The sequence below is a fragment of the Macaca thibetana genome, chromosome 6 (assembly GCF_024542745.1).
Source record: "Macaca thibetana thibetana isolate TM-01 chromosome 6, ASM2454274v1, whole genome shotgun sequence".
Lineage (NCBI taxonomy): Eukaryota > Metazoa > Chordata > Mammalia > Primates > Cercopithecidae > Macaca > Macaca thibetana.
In genome coordinates this window covers 38,821,196-38,838,876 of record NC_065583.1, presented here as the reverse complement: position 1 = coordinate 38,838,876, position 17,681 = coordinate 38,821,196, and the positions used below count along the sequence as shown (strand labels likewise).

General features: G+C 44.8%; 1 protein-coding gene across 8 annotated transcripts in view; it reads left to right on the top strand.

Annotated features, from left to right (window-relative positions):
* Window positions 1-17,681, top strand: part of ARHGAP26 (Rho GTPase activating protein 26) — a 466,949-nt gene that overhangs the window by 98,478 nt on the left and 350,790 nt on the right. For all 8 annotated transcript variants that reach the window (XM_050794915.1, XM_050794913.1, XM_050794910.1 and 5 more), the window contains exons 2-5: window positions 5,009-5,104; window positions 6,720-6,781; window positions 11,269-11,340; window positions 17,323-17,424. In XM_050794915.1, the coding sequence (XP_050650872.1) occupies window positions 5,009-5,104; window positions 6,720-6,781; window positions 11,269-11,340; window positions 17,323-17,424 (332 nt within the window). The remainder of the gene's footprint in view (window positions 1-5,008; window positions 5,105-6,719; window positions 6,782-11,268; window positions 11,341-17,322; window positions 17,425-17,681) is intronic.

The following is a 17,681-nucleotide window of genomic DNA, read 5'->3' as shown; positions in this document are numbered from 1 at the left end:
CCTCCAGCGCTCTGGGAAGCCATCACAGGGCTCATTGCTGGTGTTGACATAATTGGGTGGAGAACTGATGTGACGGACAGAAGTGAATGTGGGGAGGCCAGAGAGGAGGCAGTTGCAGTTATGTAGGCAAATGGAGTGTTTTGTTTAGGGGTTGCTGATAGTGATGAGAAGGAGTGGGCAGAATTGAGACGTGCTTAGGAGACAACATGGGCAGACTTGGGAATGGACATGGCACATGAAGGAGCCTGACGTGTGAGAGGATGACGTGCACTGGTGACTTGTGTGGCAGGGTGAACGGCGGTGCCCTTCATCACACTGGGGATGAGGAAGAGGCCCTCGGCTGGCTCTCTGGGGTGAGGGTGGCAGAGGGTGTTTGAGTAGAGAGAGTTTGGTTTTGAGTGTGTTGAGTTTGACCTAGGAATGGGGGTGTGAGCTAAACCTGAAGTCTCTCTGGGGCTCTTGTCCATGTGTCAGCTCTCTGTCATGGGTCCTCTCTGGGGACTCTCAGGTGTTCCACCAATAAGCCAGCTTGTGTTTCCTTGCCCAGTCACATCAGTACAACAGGTTTTGAGGGACATTGTGTCCAGCCCTGTCCAAGGCACTCTTTGTGCTTCGTGACATGAAGCCATTCATGAATAGTTCCAGAATTATTCCAAATACAAGGTGACGAGGCACAGAGAGTAATTGGCGTCCAGGAAAGGGAGAGATTAACAAGGCCCGGGGACTTTGGTATTCTTATGCTTTAGGCAGCCACAAGGCCAATCCTGTTGCAAGTTCTAACCTCAGTGATGGCCTTTCTGAACTGTAATCTCTTTTTTTTTTTTGAGACGGAGTCTCAGACTGTCACCTGGTCTGGAGTGCAATGGTGCAACCTTGGCTCACCGCAACCTCCGCCTCCCGGGTTCATGCGATTCTCCTGCCTCAGCCTGCCCAAGTAGCTGGGATTACAGGTGCACACCACCACACCCAGGTTTTTTTTTTTATTTTTAGTTTTTAGTAGAGATGTGGTTTCACTGTGTTGGCCAGACTGGTGTCGAACTCCTGACCTCGTGATCCACCCGCCTTGGCCTCCTGGAACTGTAATCACTTTCTAAGTCCAAAGAGAAAGATGTGACTGAGCAGCAAAACATTTCAGGGTAGTTAATACACAATTTTGGTGACTTTGGAGGTCACAAAGGCAATAGAAATACACTGAAAATACAGTTGTAAGGTTACCTGAGTCCATGTTTGTGTGTGCACATGTATGTTAAGTTTTACCCAAGGAGAAAAAGGAAATGGCTTGACTTGTGGTATTACTGGTGCAACTTGTATAAAATTAAGGTAGATTCTAATTTAAAAAAAATTATGGTAAACCTTCTGTGTTAGTGAAAGATGGATCTATTTGGGTTAAATTTTCTTAAATCCGGTGATTAGTATCCGCTGGCATCTCTAAGAAAAGAAGGGCACTTTCCTCTAGTCCCTGAGTGAGCAGGTGGCTTTTGGAGCAGTCTCTCAAGGCCCAAACTTCTAGCTGCTTCCATGTTTCTTAGCCATCTGGTCCCCTCACTCAGAGAAGCACAGCCCTACCTACTCTGGAAAGGAGATACTTGGCCTCCCCAGATGCCGGCAGTTACGACTTCCCTCCACTCTGGCCAGCATTCTGCTTTTCTAGCAACAGATGTTTCTGCAAAGTAAATATTATTGACTCTGCTTGGCTCCTTGCTGTGTCTTGCACTGCCTGTACATGAAACAGCAGGGTTATATGAGGAGGGTGCCACGAAGCTTGGCATGCACCCAGCACCAGTGCCAGCCTCTTCTCTTTTCCCTCTCCTCTTACTGGAATGTGTGTGTTAGATTCCTGTGTGCATCAGAGGGAAAGCTCTTGAAATAAATCTTTGGGCTGTTCCATATCCAAGGTGAAAATCTACAAAAGATACCACCAATCCTACTGGGTTGAAATAGGCAAGAAGCAATGGTTTTTTAGGTAGAAAATTCTCTTTTTAGTGTTGTTTTCATTCTCTCAAGTAACATAGAGGGTTTACCTCAATGGGGTGAAGTGGTATGGTGTTCCCACATACTACAAGGATCTCAGTTCACAGGACTTAAGTCACAGGTCCTCTCCTTAGTGACCTTGTGCTCTTATGTCAGTCCTTTAACTTCTCCGAGCTCCAGACAGTTATTCATGCTTACCTTTCCTGGTTCCTCTTACTGGAGGACTCATATATGAGAAAAGAACAGCCCAGCTATACCTAGAACTGAATCTTGTGATGTGCAAAGTGCCTATAAAGTATGTCTCACTGGATCCTCCCTGCCTAACCCCCAGGCTGACAGCCTCCGTCAGATGAGATAACTGACACTTTATGACTAACCCAGGGTTGGTTACATATCTGATCTATGGTGGAGCTAGAACTTGAACCCAGGAGCTGTGGGATTGGGGTGGGGGCGAGGGGTTGGGGTTGATCAGCCTGTCACCACCACCCCATAGAATGCAAGTGGAGAAGGGAGGTTCTCAAAAACAAGCTTGAGATGCTGTCCCGAAGTCTGGGGAATGGATTCCAAACAAGTAAAAGGACAGCTGTCCACTTTAACTTTACTGAAAAATTCCTCTATCAAGCCTGAGGTGAGTTCCTTTTTCAGGTCCATTCATTAAGATTCTCACTCTACCCAGCTTTCCTCGTTGACCTGAAGCCCAATATTGACTCCATACCAGCAGTCATTACTTAATCATCTATCCGGGGATCGGCCTCTCCCTCAGCTTCATGGGGTCCTCACTGCTTCTCAGGCTTGCACTGTGGCAGGGTGTGCTCTGTGCCAGTGGACAAGGAAATCAGGTCACCATAAGCTAACAGGCCCTGCCCTGGTTCAGCGGGTCCCCCCGTGCAGAAGCTTCACAAAGGCCCCGTTGTGCATGACCAGCCACTCCCTGATCCTCACTGGCAGCTGCCCTCGGCAGTGCGGCTTTTCAGGTGTGTGCTGGGAGCTTTCCCGAGCCTGACTTGCATTTCACCTGTTTCCACTTTGTTGAGGTGATTGAGTTTCTCTTGCTTGTGGGGGAGGCACAGGATTGTCAGGTGGGTAGAAAGGCAAACCTGTGTTACTCTTAGTGCAGACTTTTGTGAGTTCTGATCAGGGAACATTCTGACTAAAATAGGAATGTGCATAACATACCCACATGTGATGCACACACATTTGGGGACTCTAATAGAACATTGTCTTCTACTTTAAAATGTTAGTCTTTCCCTTTTTTCTCGTGTCTGCCTGTGGCCTCCTCCTGCCTTCCTCCCCACGATGTTCTGGCTTTCGGGTGCATCTGTTTCCTTCTTGGTTTGCTTTTTGTGATTTGTGTTTTGAGGGATAGCCTCAGCCTGGGCTGGCCAGTTTTGTGAGATGCCTGGGTCCCCTCCCAACATCTTTTGACATTTTGGTAAGGACCATTCTGTGCAAGTGACTGAATGAGGGGGAGATCAGAGACTGTTGGCTCCTGCGTTCCCCTTCTCCACCCCAAGTGCCTTCTTTTGGTGTAGAGCAGAGCGCTTTGGACAAGCTGCAGCTAGCTCAGGACCGTGTCATCACAGCGTGTGGGAGGGCAGTCCAGGAGTAGGAGCTGCAGCTGCTGTCCATGCAGTAGCCTGAGCCCTGGTCCTGAGAACAGCAGCGCAGCCCACGCCCGGCTCTTCCACTGGCAGCCATTGCTTGGAATGAGCACTGAGGATTGGATTTGTATCCAGTGCCCCTCCACCGCCTCCCACATTTATTCAGCATACACTGAGCAGGATACACTGCCAGGTACACAGAGGAAACAAACCAAACCAAAGAGAAAGATGGAAAACACGATCCCTAACCTCAAGGGACAAATCTGGGAGCTAAGAAAAAGTACTGGGAGTCACGGATGCTTTTATTCTAGTAGGTTATGTTGATCTGTGCAGCCACAATACACCCCCCACCACCCCCCGCCGTAACCCACCCCCCCCCCCGCCCATATCTTATTAAAGCCAGGCCTTGTTGCCGGTTCTGCCTCATGTTTCCCTCCCCTGGGCATTTGGACATAATGCCATTTCCCCTTCAATGAGGGAAACATGTATGAGGGTAATTTGAATGATTAGCCTAATCTGCAGGAAGACTGCACATGGAATTAAGTTAAGCACATTTGTCCTCAGCAGCCAGATCTGCCAGTCCACTTAAAGGTACCTTGGTGGTTTCATACCCTTAAGAGAAGTTGAAGGCTCGGAAGGATCGTTGGCTTTCATTACTATCTTCAGCGAAAGCTTATGATGATGATTTTTTAATGATAAGGGCCCTTGAGAGTTTTTCTTATGGATACTGTGTGGAATGTGTTTTTACCCTAATACAAAACATTGCGGGGGCTTTGTTCTCCTGGTGGTGTTGGATGTGGCCAGCCAGGAAAATTCTGGTGAGCTTTGTCAGGCCAGCAGTCCACTCTGCTCATGAGAAGAGTGGAGAGGGTTGTGAGAACCTGGGCCTCGCCCGTGCTTGAGTCAGAAGAGGAAGGCCAGGTACTATGGGTAGGGCAGTTCCCAGCCCCTCCTTCCAGCCTTCTCCAGGCTCCCTCCCTAGTGAAAGTTTGTGTTGTGAGTAGGACCTAGGGGAAATTATTGTTGAGTCATACGTATGGGGAAAGCTGCACTGACTACTTGGAGGGTCAGTAGCAGAGCAGACCTGCAGGCTGTGGACACTAAGGTTGGCTCTGATCCAAGCTTTCTCCCCAACTTCCTTTGGCAAGTGGATTCCCACATGTCAGATGGAGATAACAAGTTGCCTTTAGGAAGTAGAGATAGAACTTGAATTGTTAAAGCCAATATAACAAAAATATTAACTTCTAGAACAAATCAGTGCTTCATGTTATAACCAAGTGTTGGCTATTTTGAATTTATATTCTTTTGTGCTTTGAAATGGACTCAGGAACAAATTTGCCTCCTAAGATATTCCTAGAAGGACCAATACGGGCAGCAAATCAGAAAGCCAGTTTAATTTTAGTAATTCCTGATTTTTCCTGTCTTTTTCTTGCTAGATTTGTCTTCAGCGAAGCGGAAGTTTGCAGATTCCTTAAATGAATTTAAATTTCAGTGCATAGGAGATGCAGAAACAGATGATGAGATGTGTATAGGTAAGTCATAACTGTGCAGAAGATAAAAATGTTCATTGTTTGTCATAGCCTTCAGTGTCCCAGCAGAGCCTTTTTCCTGGGATAGGAAGTCTCTAAGGTTAGTAAAGAAGGAAGTGCTTAGTGGAAGTGGAGGGCCAGAAATATGTGAGGATCGGGGCTTGGGGCTACTCTGGTCTTCTTGAGTTTTGGGATTGCCTCACCCTCTAGCTTGCAGGAGAGAAAGCTTGAAGTTTTGTGGTGGGACTCTTCTTTCCACCTCCCTTTAGTGATTTTCTGACTGGTGACATTCTTTCCCTCCAACCACAGTACTAAGCTTAGAGCATATGTAGAACACAGGTAGATGAGGGAAAAATTAGATCAGAGGTTGCAAAATGATAGGCTGAGATCAGAACACAGCCCAGTTTTCCTTGGTTCTCATTGTTTAAAATTGAATGACCATACAAATTCAATTCATAATCTAAAATTCCAGTTTTCCAACTTCTTCAAAAAGTTTGAGAATTTGATCTACTGGCCCCCTCTTCTGACCTGGCAGCAGTTGGCTGAGCTATGCATCTGCCACTGCCTTCAGATAGGGAGAGGAGCTCCATGTCGGGTTCTCCTGCGCTGTCTACAGGGAGGTCCCTGCCTCTCCTGTTTCCTTAAAAAGAGGCTGAGGTGGGTTACTGTTTATCGCCACGGTGTGTTGCTTCACTCTTCACCATCACCTGCCTTGATCTGTAGGCAGCTGTAAGCATGGAGGATTTGCAATGTCAAGACACCTTTCTTTGCCAGGGCCTTGTCATTGCACACTGTTCTTCTATGGGCGCCTTGGTTGACTCCATTAAATGGGCAAGAATTGAGAAAGTTTTATTGGATGAATTAATTCTTCAAATGCTTATTGAGTTCCTGTTGCCGTGCAGAACATCAGCATCTGGAGCTGGCACAGGCAATTGGGAGACAGCTGAGGGTGGTGAAAACGCATCCTTGTAACTTGTGAATGTATGGATGCTTTTCCCAACATGGCTTAAGGGTCTCAAGTATCCTCAGGGCCACTGCACATAATGCTTATTGCTTTTGTGAATAGTTTTGGCAAAGATGACCGTTCATGTGTGAGCACCATGCTTCAAGCTGCATTCTATTAATGAGTGGCTTGAGGACTCAGAGAGGAGGAACCCAAAGAGAAGCCAGAGATGTGGCTTCCAATGCCAGCAGCACTGTTTGTTTAGCTCTGGTGCCAAAGAAAAGGCTGGGTTCTGACGCAACGCCATGACAAAGGTTGAGGAGGTCGAATCTGGACAGGAAATCCTTCAACTCCTAAGCGGAACTCTGCCCCTTCCAGCCTGGGGCCTGGAAGCCTGCCAGCATCTCACCAGTCCTGGGTACTCTCAGGAACAGGCAGATCTTTTCCTTGAAGAAATCATTCCCTAGCTAGAGTGCCAGGTGGAATTAACCTGCATTTCTGGGTCATCCTTAATGGTTAATGATTAAAAAGATGAAGGGAGCCTTGGGAAGCAATTGACTTTAGGCATCTGTGTGTGCCAAGGAATTAAAATCCATAACATAATAGCCAGAGCTGGAAAGGCTCCCCAAGACCTGTGACACTCCTTCCGCCTCATGGCCCCTTTCTCTTTTCCAGCAAGATCTTTGCAGGAGTTTGCCACTGTCCTCAGGAATCTTGAAGATGAACGGATACGGATGGTGAGTAGGGCTGGGCTACTCTTGGTCCCAGATAGTATGTTCATGTTGAGGGAGTGAGGGATTGGTTATCAGAGGAACTAAATTCAAATCCAGACTCTGCCATTTGAGTGTTTTGAGCTCTTCAGCAAGCCTCATCTTTGTAGAGTTTGAAGCCTTTTGTAAATATTAAAGGATTACTCTGGTGGATAACTTTAGAACAACGTAGTTAAATGACGTTCTTCTGAAGATTCATTTTAAGGTATTTTCATAAGGTGTATGACTTAAGGGTGGATCTTTTGAATTATTTCACTTTTTTGGGCCTCAGATTCTCTACCAGCAGAATGAGAAAGAAGATGCCTCACTCTGCCCCTCCCCCCATCTTACTGAACATGATCAAGAGCCCTTTGAGCGCAGGGATCACTTCCCTTTTCATTTTTTTTTTTTTGAGACGGAGTCTTGCTCTGTCGCCCAGGCTGGAGTACAGTGCTGTGATCTGGGCTCACTGCAAGCTCCGCCTCCTGGGTTCATGCCATTCTCCTGCCTCAGCCTCCTGAGTAGCTGGGACTACAGGTGCCTGCCACCACACCCAGCTAATTTTTGTATTTTTAGTAGAGACAGGGTTTCACCATGTTAGCCAGGATGGTCTCGATCTCCTGACGTCGTGATCCATCTGCCTCGGCCTCCCAAAGTACTGGGATTACAGGCATGAGCCACCGTGCCCGGCCTTTGCTTTTCATTTTTAAGCACCCAACCCAGTGCCTGCCAGGTAGGAGGGACCCAGTAAACAGGTACTTTGTAATGAAGGTAACTATAAAAAGCTCTTCAAGAGAGGCATTGTCCACATTTAAGAGTCAAATGCTGATCTCCAGGTTCTTAAGAGATATCTTTTGTACTAGAATTTATTGTTCTGGCAGACAGAGAGGGCCTCACTCTGTCACCTAGGCTGGAGTGCAGTGGTGCCATCGTAGCTCACTGTAGCTTCAAACTCCTGGGCTCAAGCGATCCTCCTGCTTCAGTCTCCTGAGTCGCTACAACTATAGGTCTGCACTGCTGTGCCTAGCTAATTTATTTTTGTTTTTTTGTAGAGATGAGGTCTTGCTGTATTACCCAGGCTGATCTCAAACTCCAAACCTTAAGTGATCCTCCTGCCTTGCCTCTCAAAGTGCTGGGATTACAGGCATGAGCCACCGTGCCCAGCCTGTAATTTATTCTGATATAGTTCAGCATTAGCAGATAAGAGATTCCACATCTACAGGAAGTTCCTTTGCATTTTCCTCCATATCCCTAAGATATGAGGAATGAAGTCCCCTGCTGACTTGAAGTCCCCTGCTGCCTGTCCACTGATTTTCCACTAGGAGGGCGTGTCTTCAGGCAGCAATGCTCCAAAGTCCTAGGAAATCTTGCATCAATCAACATTTTCTTCTCTTCCCATGCTAACAGTTGGTAGTTTGAACACTATTCACCAAGACATTATGTAGCCAAGTACTTTACATGCATTTTCTATTTTAACCCTCGTGATGACTCTGGGAAGTGGTATCTGTATTATCGCCATTTTTTAGATGAAGATATTGAGGTTTACAGAGGTTAAGTAACTTGTCACAGATCACACAGTTAATAAGTGGTACAGTCTGGGTTCAAACCCAAGACTGCATTATGTTAAAAAATGTGGGGGCCAGGTAATGGCCTGTAATCCATGGCTCATGCCTGTAATCCCAGCACCTTGGGATGCTGAGGTGAGATAATTGCTTGAGCCTAGGAGTTCAAGACCAGTCTGGAGGCAACATAGACCTCATTTCAACAAAAATTTCTTTTAAGTAGCCTGGCATTGTGGCATATGCTTGTAGTCCCCACCTACTTGGGAGGAGGTAGGAGGATCACTTGTGCCAGGGAGGTCAAGGCTGCAGTGATCTGTGATTGCACCATTGCACTCCAGCCTGGGCAACAGAGCAAGACCCTGTGTCAAAAAAAAAAAAAAAAAAAAAAAAAAAAAAGGAGGCTTCCTTTAAAACTCCAAACAGAGTAGAAGTCTCTTACCTTCTGCCCTACAGAAAGAGCAGTTTCTCTTGATTGCTCACTGCTGGTGCCTGAACCAGAATCAGAAGGGTGGTGGCGGCAGCAGTGGGGGTTGGTGGTGGGTGGAAGCAAGGGAAAGCTTGTGTGTTTGTGCATGTGCTGGTGCCTGAGAAAGGGAAATGATTCTTTTGAGTCTGATTCTTGGCTGAGTTAGTATTTGGGGGTGGGGGTGTGGTAAGCAAATCACTATGAATACCCTGCAGATTGCTATGGCCTGTGGTAAGGGAACAATGACTGGATTATACTTTTCAGCTTGCCTCTGCAATTTTATTATTAATGTCAGTGAATTGAGTTTCTACTGTCTGCATCTGAGTATCTGGCCATTGCAAGCTCCTTCTGTACCTCCTTGCCCTGTGACAACTTCATCAGTTCAGTTAAACTCAGCAAGCAAAGCTGCACCTTCTCTGGGAAGCCTTTCTTGACTTCCTGGGTTATATGGCTACCCTTGGTATTTTCCTAACATCCAGTTCATGCTTCTCATCCTGTGTTACCACATTGTGTCCTGATAAACATTGTACTTGTCTGTGCCCTATAGTAAATATGAGTTCCTCAAGGGCGGAGAATGGGCTTCCATGTCCCCAACATCAGGCAGTGTTGGAACAAGTGGATGTTACACAGTCATAGAATCTTAGACTAAGTGGGACCTTATTCCTCACCATCTGCAATTGCTCATTTGACAGATGAGAAAACAGGTCTTATTAAAGCTGATAGCAAGTAGTAGTATGGCTGGGAGAAGGACTTGGGTATCCTGATTCCCAGGTGAGCAGATGAGCACTTTCATATTATAAGCGGCTACTTAGGACTGCATTCTCAATCATGGATGTCCACTGGATTTAACTTGGGGAGTTTGAAAAATACTGATGTCTTGGACTAAATAAGTCCAGGGATTCTGAGTTAGTTGGAGTGTAGCCTAAACATAGGAATTTTAAAAGCTTTCCAGGTGATTCTCCTGTGTAGTTAAGGTTGAGAATCATTGACTTAGGGGCTTGGCCCACCTTTGTGAGCTTCAGAGACTTGCAGATGGTTTGTGGAGAAGTCTTAAGTGAACTGATTAAGTAACATCAAATAACAATAAAAATAACAAAATCAAACAAATTAACAACACAACACTCTAGGCTTAAATTTCACTCTTCTGAAATAAGAGATCTCCAAATTGAGAAAAAGGCAAATGTGAATAAATTTGGAGACTTGACTTTTTCTGTCCCTTACATCGTTCAGTTAGTTCTTTACTGTGTCCATCTGTGACTTCTGGCATTTACCCGGTTAGTTTCATTGCAGTGGACATGCGTGTGGTTTGGGAAAAATAATGCTTTGTTGCAGTGAGATTCCTGGAATAATTAGTTGAGCAAAGAGTGATAAATGAATGACTTAAAAGGAAAAACTGTAAAATACTGTACTGCCTTAGAAAAGACCATAGAATCTTAGAGCTGGACAGTTCAGCCCACTCGTTTTGCAGATGATGAAATCAGAGCCCAGAGAGGTTAAATGTTTTGCCCATGGTCACACAGTTGGCAGTCAATCAAGAAATAATCCATTCATGCATTTAGTCATTCAAAAATGTTTGAGTGCCCCTTTGTCTCAGCACTCTTCTTTGTTTTGGGGATAGTGGTGGCAAAGTGAGCCTTTACAAGATACTGATGTATATATATGTGTGTGTCTGTGTGTCTGTGTATGTGTGTATGCGTGTGTGTGTGTATAAATGTGTAGTGTGTAGTGGTGAACCAGAACACGCTTGGTAGGGGAGGGAAGTTGAGTTATGTTGGTAATCAGGGAAGCCTCCCTAAAGAGGTGACCTTTAAGCTGAAACCTTAATTACATGAAGGAGCTGTCCCTGTAAGGGTTTGGGAACACAGTGTCTGAAGGAATAGCCAAATGCTATGGCCTTGAAGTGGGACAGGTTTGGTGCATTTGAGGTGCATTGGAGTGCTGGTGGGTTGGAATGCAGGACCTGAGGGGTGAGCCCTGTGAGATGAAGTTGAGAGGCAGCCAGTAGTCAGGAGCTACAGGTGTCCTGGCTCTAGTCTAGTCCTATCTTGGTAGAGCAACACAAAATCAGGCTTGAAAGGTTTTATTTATAACTTGGGTAAATGAATATTTGCAAGAAAATGTCATCTGAAACTTGTAACTTAGACCCCACTCTTTCACCAATTCCTCTCTGCCCCTTCAGATGGTTGCTTACAGTTTTAGAGTTCCTCATTTTTACTTTTAAAGAATCAATATTAATCATGCATGGGAGGAAGATTATCATGTTTTGAAATAATGAGTTTTGATTTGACATGCTATTAGTTCAAGGGTTGTAAACAGTTGACACGTACAACACTGCCTACCCAAGTTTTATCTTAAGACATGGGGAGGCATCTCGTGCTGGAGCTGCGTAATTCTTTACTGATACTGCTTTTGTGTCTTCTTTCCGCTACTCTGTTTTTCTTCACCAGATTGAGAATGCCAGCGAGGTGCTCATCACTCCCTTGGAGAAGTTTCGAAAGGAACAGATCGGGGCTGCCAAGGTGAGAATTTTGCAAGCTTTGGTCTGGATTTTAGGGTGAGAGGTCTGGAAAACATGGCACCTTTTTAAAAAAATCTAAGAATGTCTTCAGAAAATCGAAGCCCACCTTATTCAGAAAATCTTAGGCAGAGAACTCTATGGAGCCCCACTCATCAGTTCTTTATGGGTGACTGAAGTACTACCATCTGAGCTGTCAACCCCGGAGCAGCCATTCTGGTATTTTGTTATCTAATTGTTTTGTACTTGTTCATAAATCATCCAAAGGTATAAACCACACCTCGTTTGTGTTATTATAATAGATAGCTGTGTGCTTAGACAATTGCCTTTATTGGAGAATACATTTGTTTTTGTGGAATTGTATTTTGTGGAGGTCCAGGACTTGCAGCCTAAGCAGGGGTTACAAATTTGTGCCCTGTGGGTACAGGGACTTTCTTTAAAGGGAGGTAGCTGGTACTTAGGTGTAGCTGATTTTTGTTGGGTCTGGAAATGGGCCCTTTGTTGCTGATTCTTTAAATGTTTCAAGACAAACTGAAAAGCCAATTTTATGTGAAATTTCTTGTTGGCAAATAATTTTTAAAATATGTATTACACATTGTGCAGGTCGAAAAATGACATCTGCAGGCCTGCTTCATCCCGGAGATCACTGTTTGTTATCACTGACCTGGAGGGACTGTAACCTAAGCTTGACTAATTCTAGTGTGTTCTTAAGACACTGCAAAGGGAATCCTGTTCCTTTTTAAAAGGTGGATTCTCCAGGGCTCCTTTGCCCTGTAATAAATCACAAGGAGGACCAGGCACAGTGGCTCACACCTGTAATCCCAGCACTTTGGGAGGCTGAGGTGGGCGGATCATGAGGTCAGGAGTTCGAGACCAGCCTGACCAATATGGTGAAACCATGTCTCTACTAAAAGTACAAAAATCATGGTGGTGGGTGCCTGTAGTTCCCAGCTACTCAGGAGGTTGAGGCAGGAGAATCGCTTGAACCCAGAAGGCGGAGGTTGCAGTGAGCTGAGATCTTGCCACTGACTCCAACCTGGGCAACAGATCAAGACTCTGTGTCAAAAAAAAAAAAGAAACTCTAGCCACTTTGACCTTTGGTAGAGTGTTAGAGGCCACCTGCAGGGAAGATGTTTTCACTGGAATCAATGAAAGCAAAAAGATTTCCAACATTTCCTTCCTGTTTTTCTAGACTGTGAGTCAATTCAGCTGCAGTCTCTTATGCCACCTGCAGGGACTTTTGGGCAACACCACCCTCTTACTTTGGATTTTACTTAGTTGCAAAATGAGGTATTCCTTACCCCTACAACACACACACCCCTAAGTGCATCTGCTTTCTGGAAATAGATGTGATTAGGGCCTGCAAAAGATGATGTTTAGTCAGGATCTTTCAGAGGGATGGCTGATCGCAGTTTGAAGGAGGGACCGTGGCAGATTGTCTCTCAGTTTTATAGTAGTACTTTTCTACTTATTTTAGTTTACACATTTATGAGGAAGTGGGAGCTCACTGGTGTTGTATCAGAGATTAAGGAATGTACACTTTGCACGAAGTCTTATTCTACTAAGAATTCATACAGACAGTGAACCAGTCCAGTGATGGCAGATAATGAGCCGTGAGCGAACGCTCCCTCAGTTCCTGGCAGCTCAGGCCCTGCCAGCAGGCCTCCCTTTCTTTTCTTTTTTTTTTTTTGAGACGGAGTCTCGCTCTGTCGCCTAGGCTGGAGCCTCCACACTCTTGAACATGCTTGGCAGTGGCTTCCAGGGGTTATGCAGAGCTTTGAGACCGAGGCAGAGCAGACCTGTCTGTTGAGTCATCTTTTCTTTCTTTTTCTTCTTTTTTTCTTTTCTTTTTTTTTTTTTTTTTGAGATGGAGTCTTGCCCTGTCACCCAGGCTGGAGTGCAGTGGTGCAATCTCAGCTCACTGCAAGCTCCGCGTCCCAGGTTCAAGCGAGTCATCTTTTCAGTAGTTACTTCTCCTTCTGAGCACAGATGCCTCTCACTCTGGCCTCTTTTCTCACTGGCTTGGGGGTTACCATGGTTACCAAGGAGGTGAGGCAAGAGTCTGAGTGAGCTCCCTCTGGTCTTAATACCAGTGATTTTAATGACAGGAGGAGGTACTGTCCCCCGGCGGGGGGGTATAGATGGTGACATATTAGGATAAAAGAATTTAAATAGTCACTCACCAAAGCATGTTTCCCCTCATGCATACTCTATTCTCCCATTCTTTAAACCATAATAATGATCAATTATTAAATAACTTTTGGATGATCATTAAAGAATTGTGATAACATTTGGGTGATTTCTCATCCCTCCCCATTTGTCATTTTTTTCCCCCGGCATAGCCTCCTTTCCAACATTCCACACACACATACATTTATATCATAACATTATGTAAATTTAAGAGAAAACATACATGCAAACAACAGATCTCCTTCTAGGTGACCCTGGGAGCAGTCTCAAGAACATCTCAGAGCCAGCAAGTGCTCTTCAGGTGGTTTTGGTATTGGCCAAGTGGAGGTTCTGAACTCTGCCTGTGCCATGCTAAAATTACTTTTTCCTCCTCCTCCACTCTCTGGTGCTGCTTCGGTTGCCATAACAGCCTGTTGCAGAGTGCACCGTGTTGCAGAGTGCACCGTGTGAAGGCTGCCAGGGAGGAAGATTCTTGGGCATTCTTATGCTAATGTGCTACTCTGGAGTAGGGCACAACCCATGGTGCTTGACATAACCATGGCCCTAAGTTTCTATTTCTGAGTTTGAGGAAATTACTTTTTCCTGTATCAGAGGTACATTAGGAATGCTGGACTCTGGAATAAGTATAATAGACATAAGAGAGTAGTGTAGAGAGTGGGTCTACAGCTAGACTGTCTGAATCCAAATCTCACTTCTGCCATTTGCACGTAGACTTGGGGAGGTTACTGAACCTCTTCATTGCCTGTTTCCTGATCTCTAAAATGGGGGTAATAATAAAACTTGTCTCGTGGAGTTATTATGAAGAAGTGAGCGAACTCTTATCAAATGCTTAAAATGGTGTCTAACATATAGCTACCTGAACACGAGAACAATGTTTGTCATGTAGTCATTCAATGTTAGTGATTATATTGGATACATACAGTTCATTTGTTTAAAAAATATGTGAGAGCCTGCTCTGTGCCAGCACTGTTCTGTGCCCTGATATTTGGTGGAGAACGAGGCAGGTGTGGTTGCCATGCTTATGATGTAGCTGGGGTGAAAGACATTAGACAAAAAGATCTAAATAAATGTATAATTTCCAATTGTAGTAGGTTCTTGGGAGGGTTACCTTCATGGCACAGGGGACATGGAAAGCAGGTATGTTCTTGATAAGAAGGAGGCAGGTTTAGGTGATGAGCTCACCACTGTCACCACCATTGCTGGCATTTATTGAGCACTTTCCATGTGGCAGGCACCCTGCCAAGCACTATATGTGGTTTATTTCATTTAACCCTAGAAATCCTTTGAGGAGGGGGTGTCCTTGTTTTTATTTTATTATATGGTCTTTGAGCTGAAAGAAGAAACCTGAGCAATTATCTAATCATTCTCGATTTATAGTTAAGGATATTGAGTCCTGGAGAGGGATGGTGATTTATTTTCTAGCCAGTCCATATTGAGTTGGGAATAAATTTTAGGATTCTAACTCAATCCTTGACTTAACTACCCCACCGTACACTCGCTGGAAGGTGAAAGCCATCTTGTGTCCTGAGTAATGGACACACTCTCCCATCTTAAGAACATTATCTAAGCTGTAGTACTTTTTTGTCGCAGAGGTCTTATTGCTGTTTTCTCAGAACGGAAATGGCTTCCCTTTCTCCTTATTTTTTTCTCTAACTTTGGGTGTCCTCTTAAACATGGAATGTGGAGGCGCAAGTTGCCAGAATGTCCCAGAATGCCAGTGACTCATGTTCCCTGGCCTTTCCTCACCTCTGGCCAGCTGGACTGTCCTTTTGGCGTTGCTGATAAGGCTGGTGGGAGTGGATACATGTGAGCAGCGTTTGGAATTGGAGCCCCAGTTCAAAGTTGCTGGTTTCACTAATGGAAAAGAATTGCTTAAATCAAGTCTCTTGCCTGTACCCTCCTCAAATTTGAAGGAGTAATGTGTCCTCGGGCTTTTTCTTCATTTGCTGCTAAGTGTTTAATTGTTCTTGTACGTGAGCAGTCTTTTAAGCAAAGCTCAGATTCATGGAAATGGGTATATGTCAGCTAAAATGGATATATGGTTATTCTGCCCACTCTGTGAGTATGTGCCAGATGAGTGGTATTCTGACATGGCGGAGCTTGTCAGGGCTCTGGGCGATGGCTTCTTGGCTCAGAGTGTTCTGCCCCAGGGCATTTGCCCTTGACGGTTCTGCTCTAGAAGGCTCTAGTCTGCTCCTTCTGTATTTAACATGTAGGTCTCAGCTCACATCCCCCTCCCGCAAATGATGCCTTTCCTGGGTGCCCTATCTAAAGAATCTCTGTGACCGCGCCCTGTTTATTTCCTTTGTAGTGCTTGCAACAGTCTATAATTATGCTGATTATTTATTTACTGGTTAATCATGCTTACTAGAACATTTCTACCATGAGGGTTGGGACCATTTTTGTCTTATATTTCTAGTGCCTAAAGTAGAGCCTTACACAGAGTGGTTGCTGATTATGAACTCGTTAAAGGAATAAAGAGATGTTTCTGAGCTTCCTTATTTGGCCAGAAAATATTTTTTCTCTTCTAGGCTTTGGAGTTGCAGAAAAGCATCCCTATGGATTTGGGCTCCACAGGAGTCAAAAGCAGGAATAATGTACCCAATTAGTGAATTTGATCCTGTTTTTTCAGCCCGGTGCCAACCTTCTTCCAGCCTCCTTGTCTGCTCTCCCCACTGGAATGTGGAAGGAAGGCAGACTGCCTATGACAATCTGTCTCAACTGTGGTGGAGAACACGGGCTTTGGAGGCACATTGTCCTGGGCTTCAATCCCAGCTCTGTCACTCTCCATGACTTTTTACAAGTTCACCTCTTTGGGTGCAAGTTTTCTTATCTGTCAAGTGGGAGATAGAAATAGAACCATAGTGACCCAGTGATTCAGTGGTGGGGAGCAGGGATTAATATGCATACTATGGTAATTATTTTTCATTTTGAAGGCAGTAATGCGGCCAATAATTTCTTAAAGAGAAGAAAAAAATAACTGTTACTCCATTACCATAACTCAGGTATTTTCCTATAAGTAAATTCCCACCTCATCTTTGTCCATAGGTGGTAGACACACTGTATGTAGGATGCAGCAAGTTTATATCATGCTATTTCACTTTTCTCTCTTAAGTTTTCCAATGACTAGTTATGCTTATTGGATGTTCCATACTTTATGCCAAACGTTATCCTTGGCAGGATGTTGCTGCTGTTGCTTTTATTTTTGTTTTGCTGGCATAAATGGTGCCATAGTAAACAAATTTGTGTGAAGATACTATTGTCTTTTTGAATTATTCCTCAGCTTAAAGACCTGCATGTGATATTAAGTGTCAAGAGATATTTAGGCTTACATACCAAGAAGTGTTTTTTCAACAGTATTATGGCTGGGTCTAGCCTTAGTCTAGACTTGTCTCATTCAGGCTGTAAGGAGATCTTCCTTCCTTGGTGTTAGCATCATAGGTACCCCCACTGCTGCTACCTCCCAACCCCCAACCCCTGGCCGCCTTCTGGCCTTGAATATCCTTGTGAGTTAGAAAGTAGAAAGTTCTGTTTCACAAAGTTCTTAGAGGGGGAATCTTGGCTTTGCCACCATTAACTATTCATATTTACCTCATTTCTGGTCTTGTACTGGTTGGTGCCTATCTGCTAGACACTCAAACACAGGGGGCTGTTGATGGGTGGCTGCAGGATTTAATGGGCATTACCTGAAAAGTAGGAGCCGAGTCATCATGTGTGATCTTGAGAGATAGAGGCTGCTTTTATTCCTGCAACGTGTTACTCTTTTTCTTTTTCTTTTCTCTTTTTTTTTTGCCAGGAAGCCAAAAAGAAGTATGACAAAGAGACAGAAAAGTATTGTGGCATCTTAGAAAAACACTTGAATTTGTCTTCCAAAAAGAAAGAATCTCAGCTTCAGGAGGTAAGAGGCTTTATTTAGTATCCTGAATAAAGTGTTCACTTTGTACCTGATGCTGTTGATATGTGCTGGTTGCTCTTTGCTAGAAAATCTTAGGGTTAGAAGGGACCTGGGAAGCCAGGGGATTGCTCCTGATCCCTCATCCAATGCCTGATGCCTGGATTGCCTTTGTGTCCTCCCATCCCACTCCACTGTTTGTAGTTTTCCCACCTGTCAAGGTGGAACATGCTGCTGGCTGAGATGACCACCTCCTTGTTGGG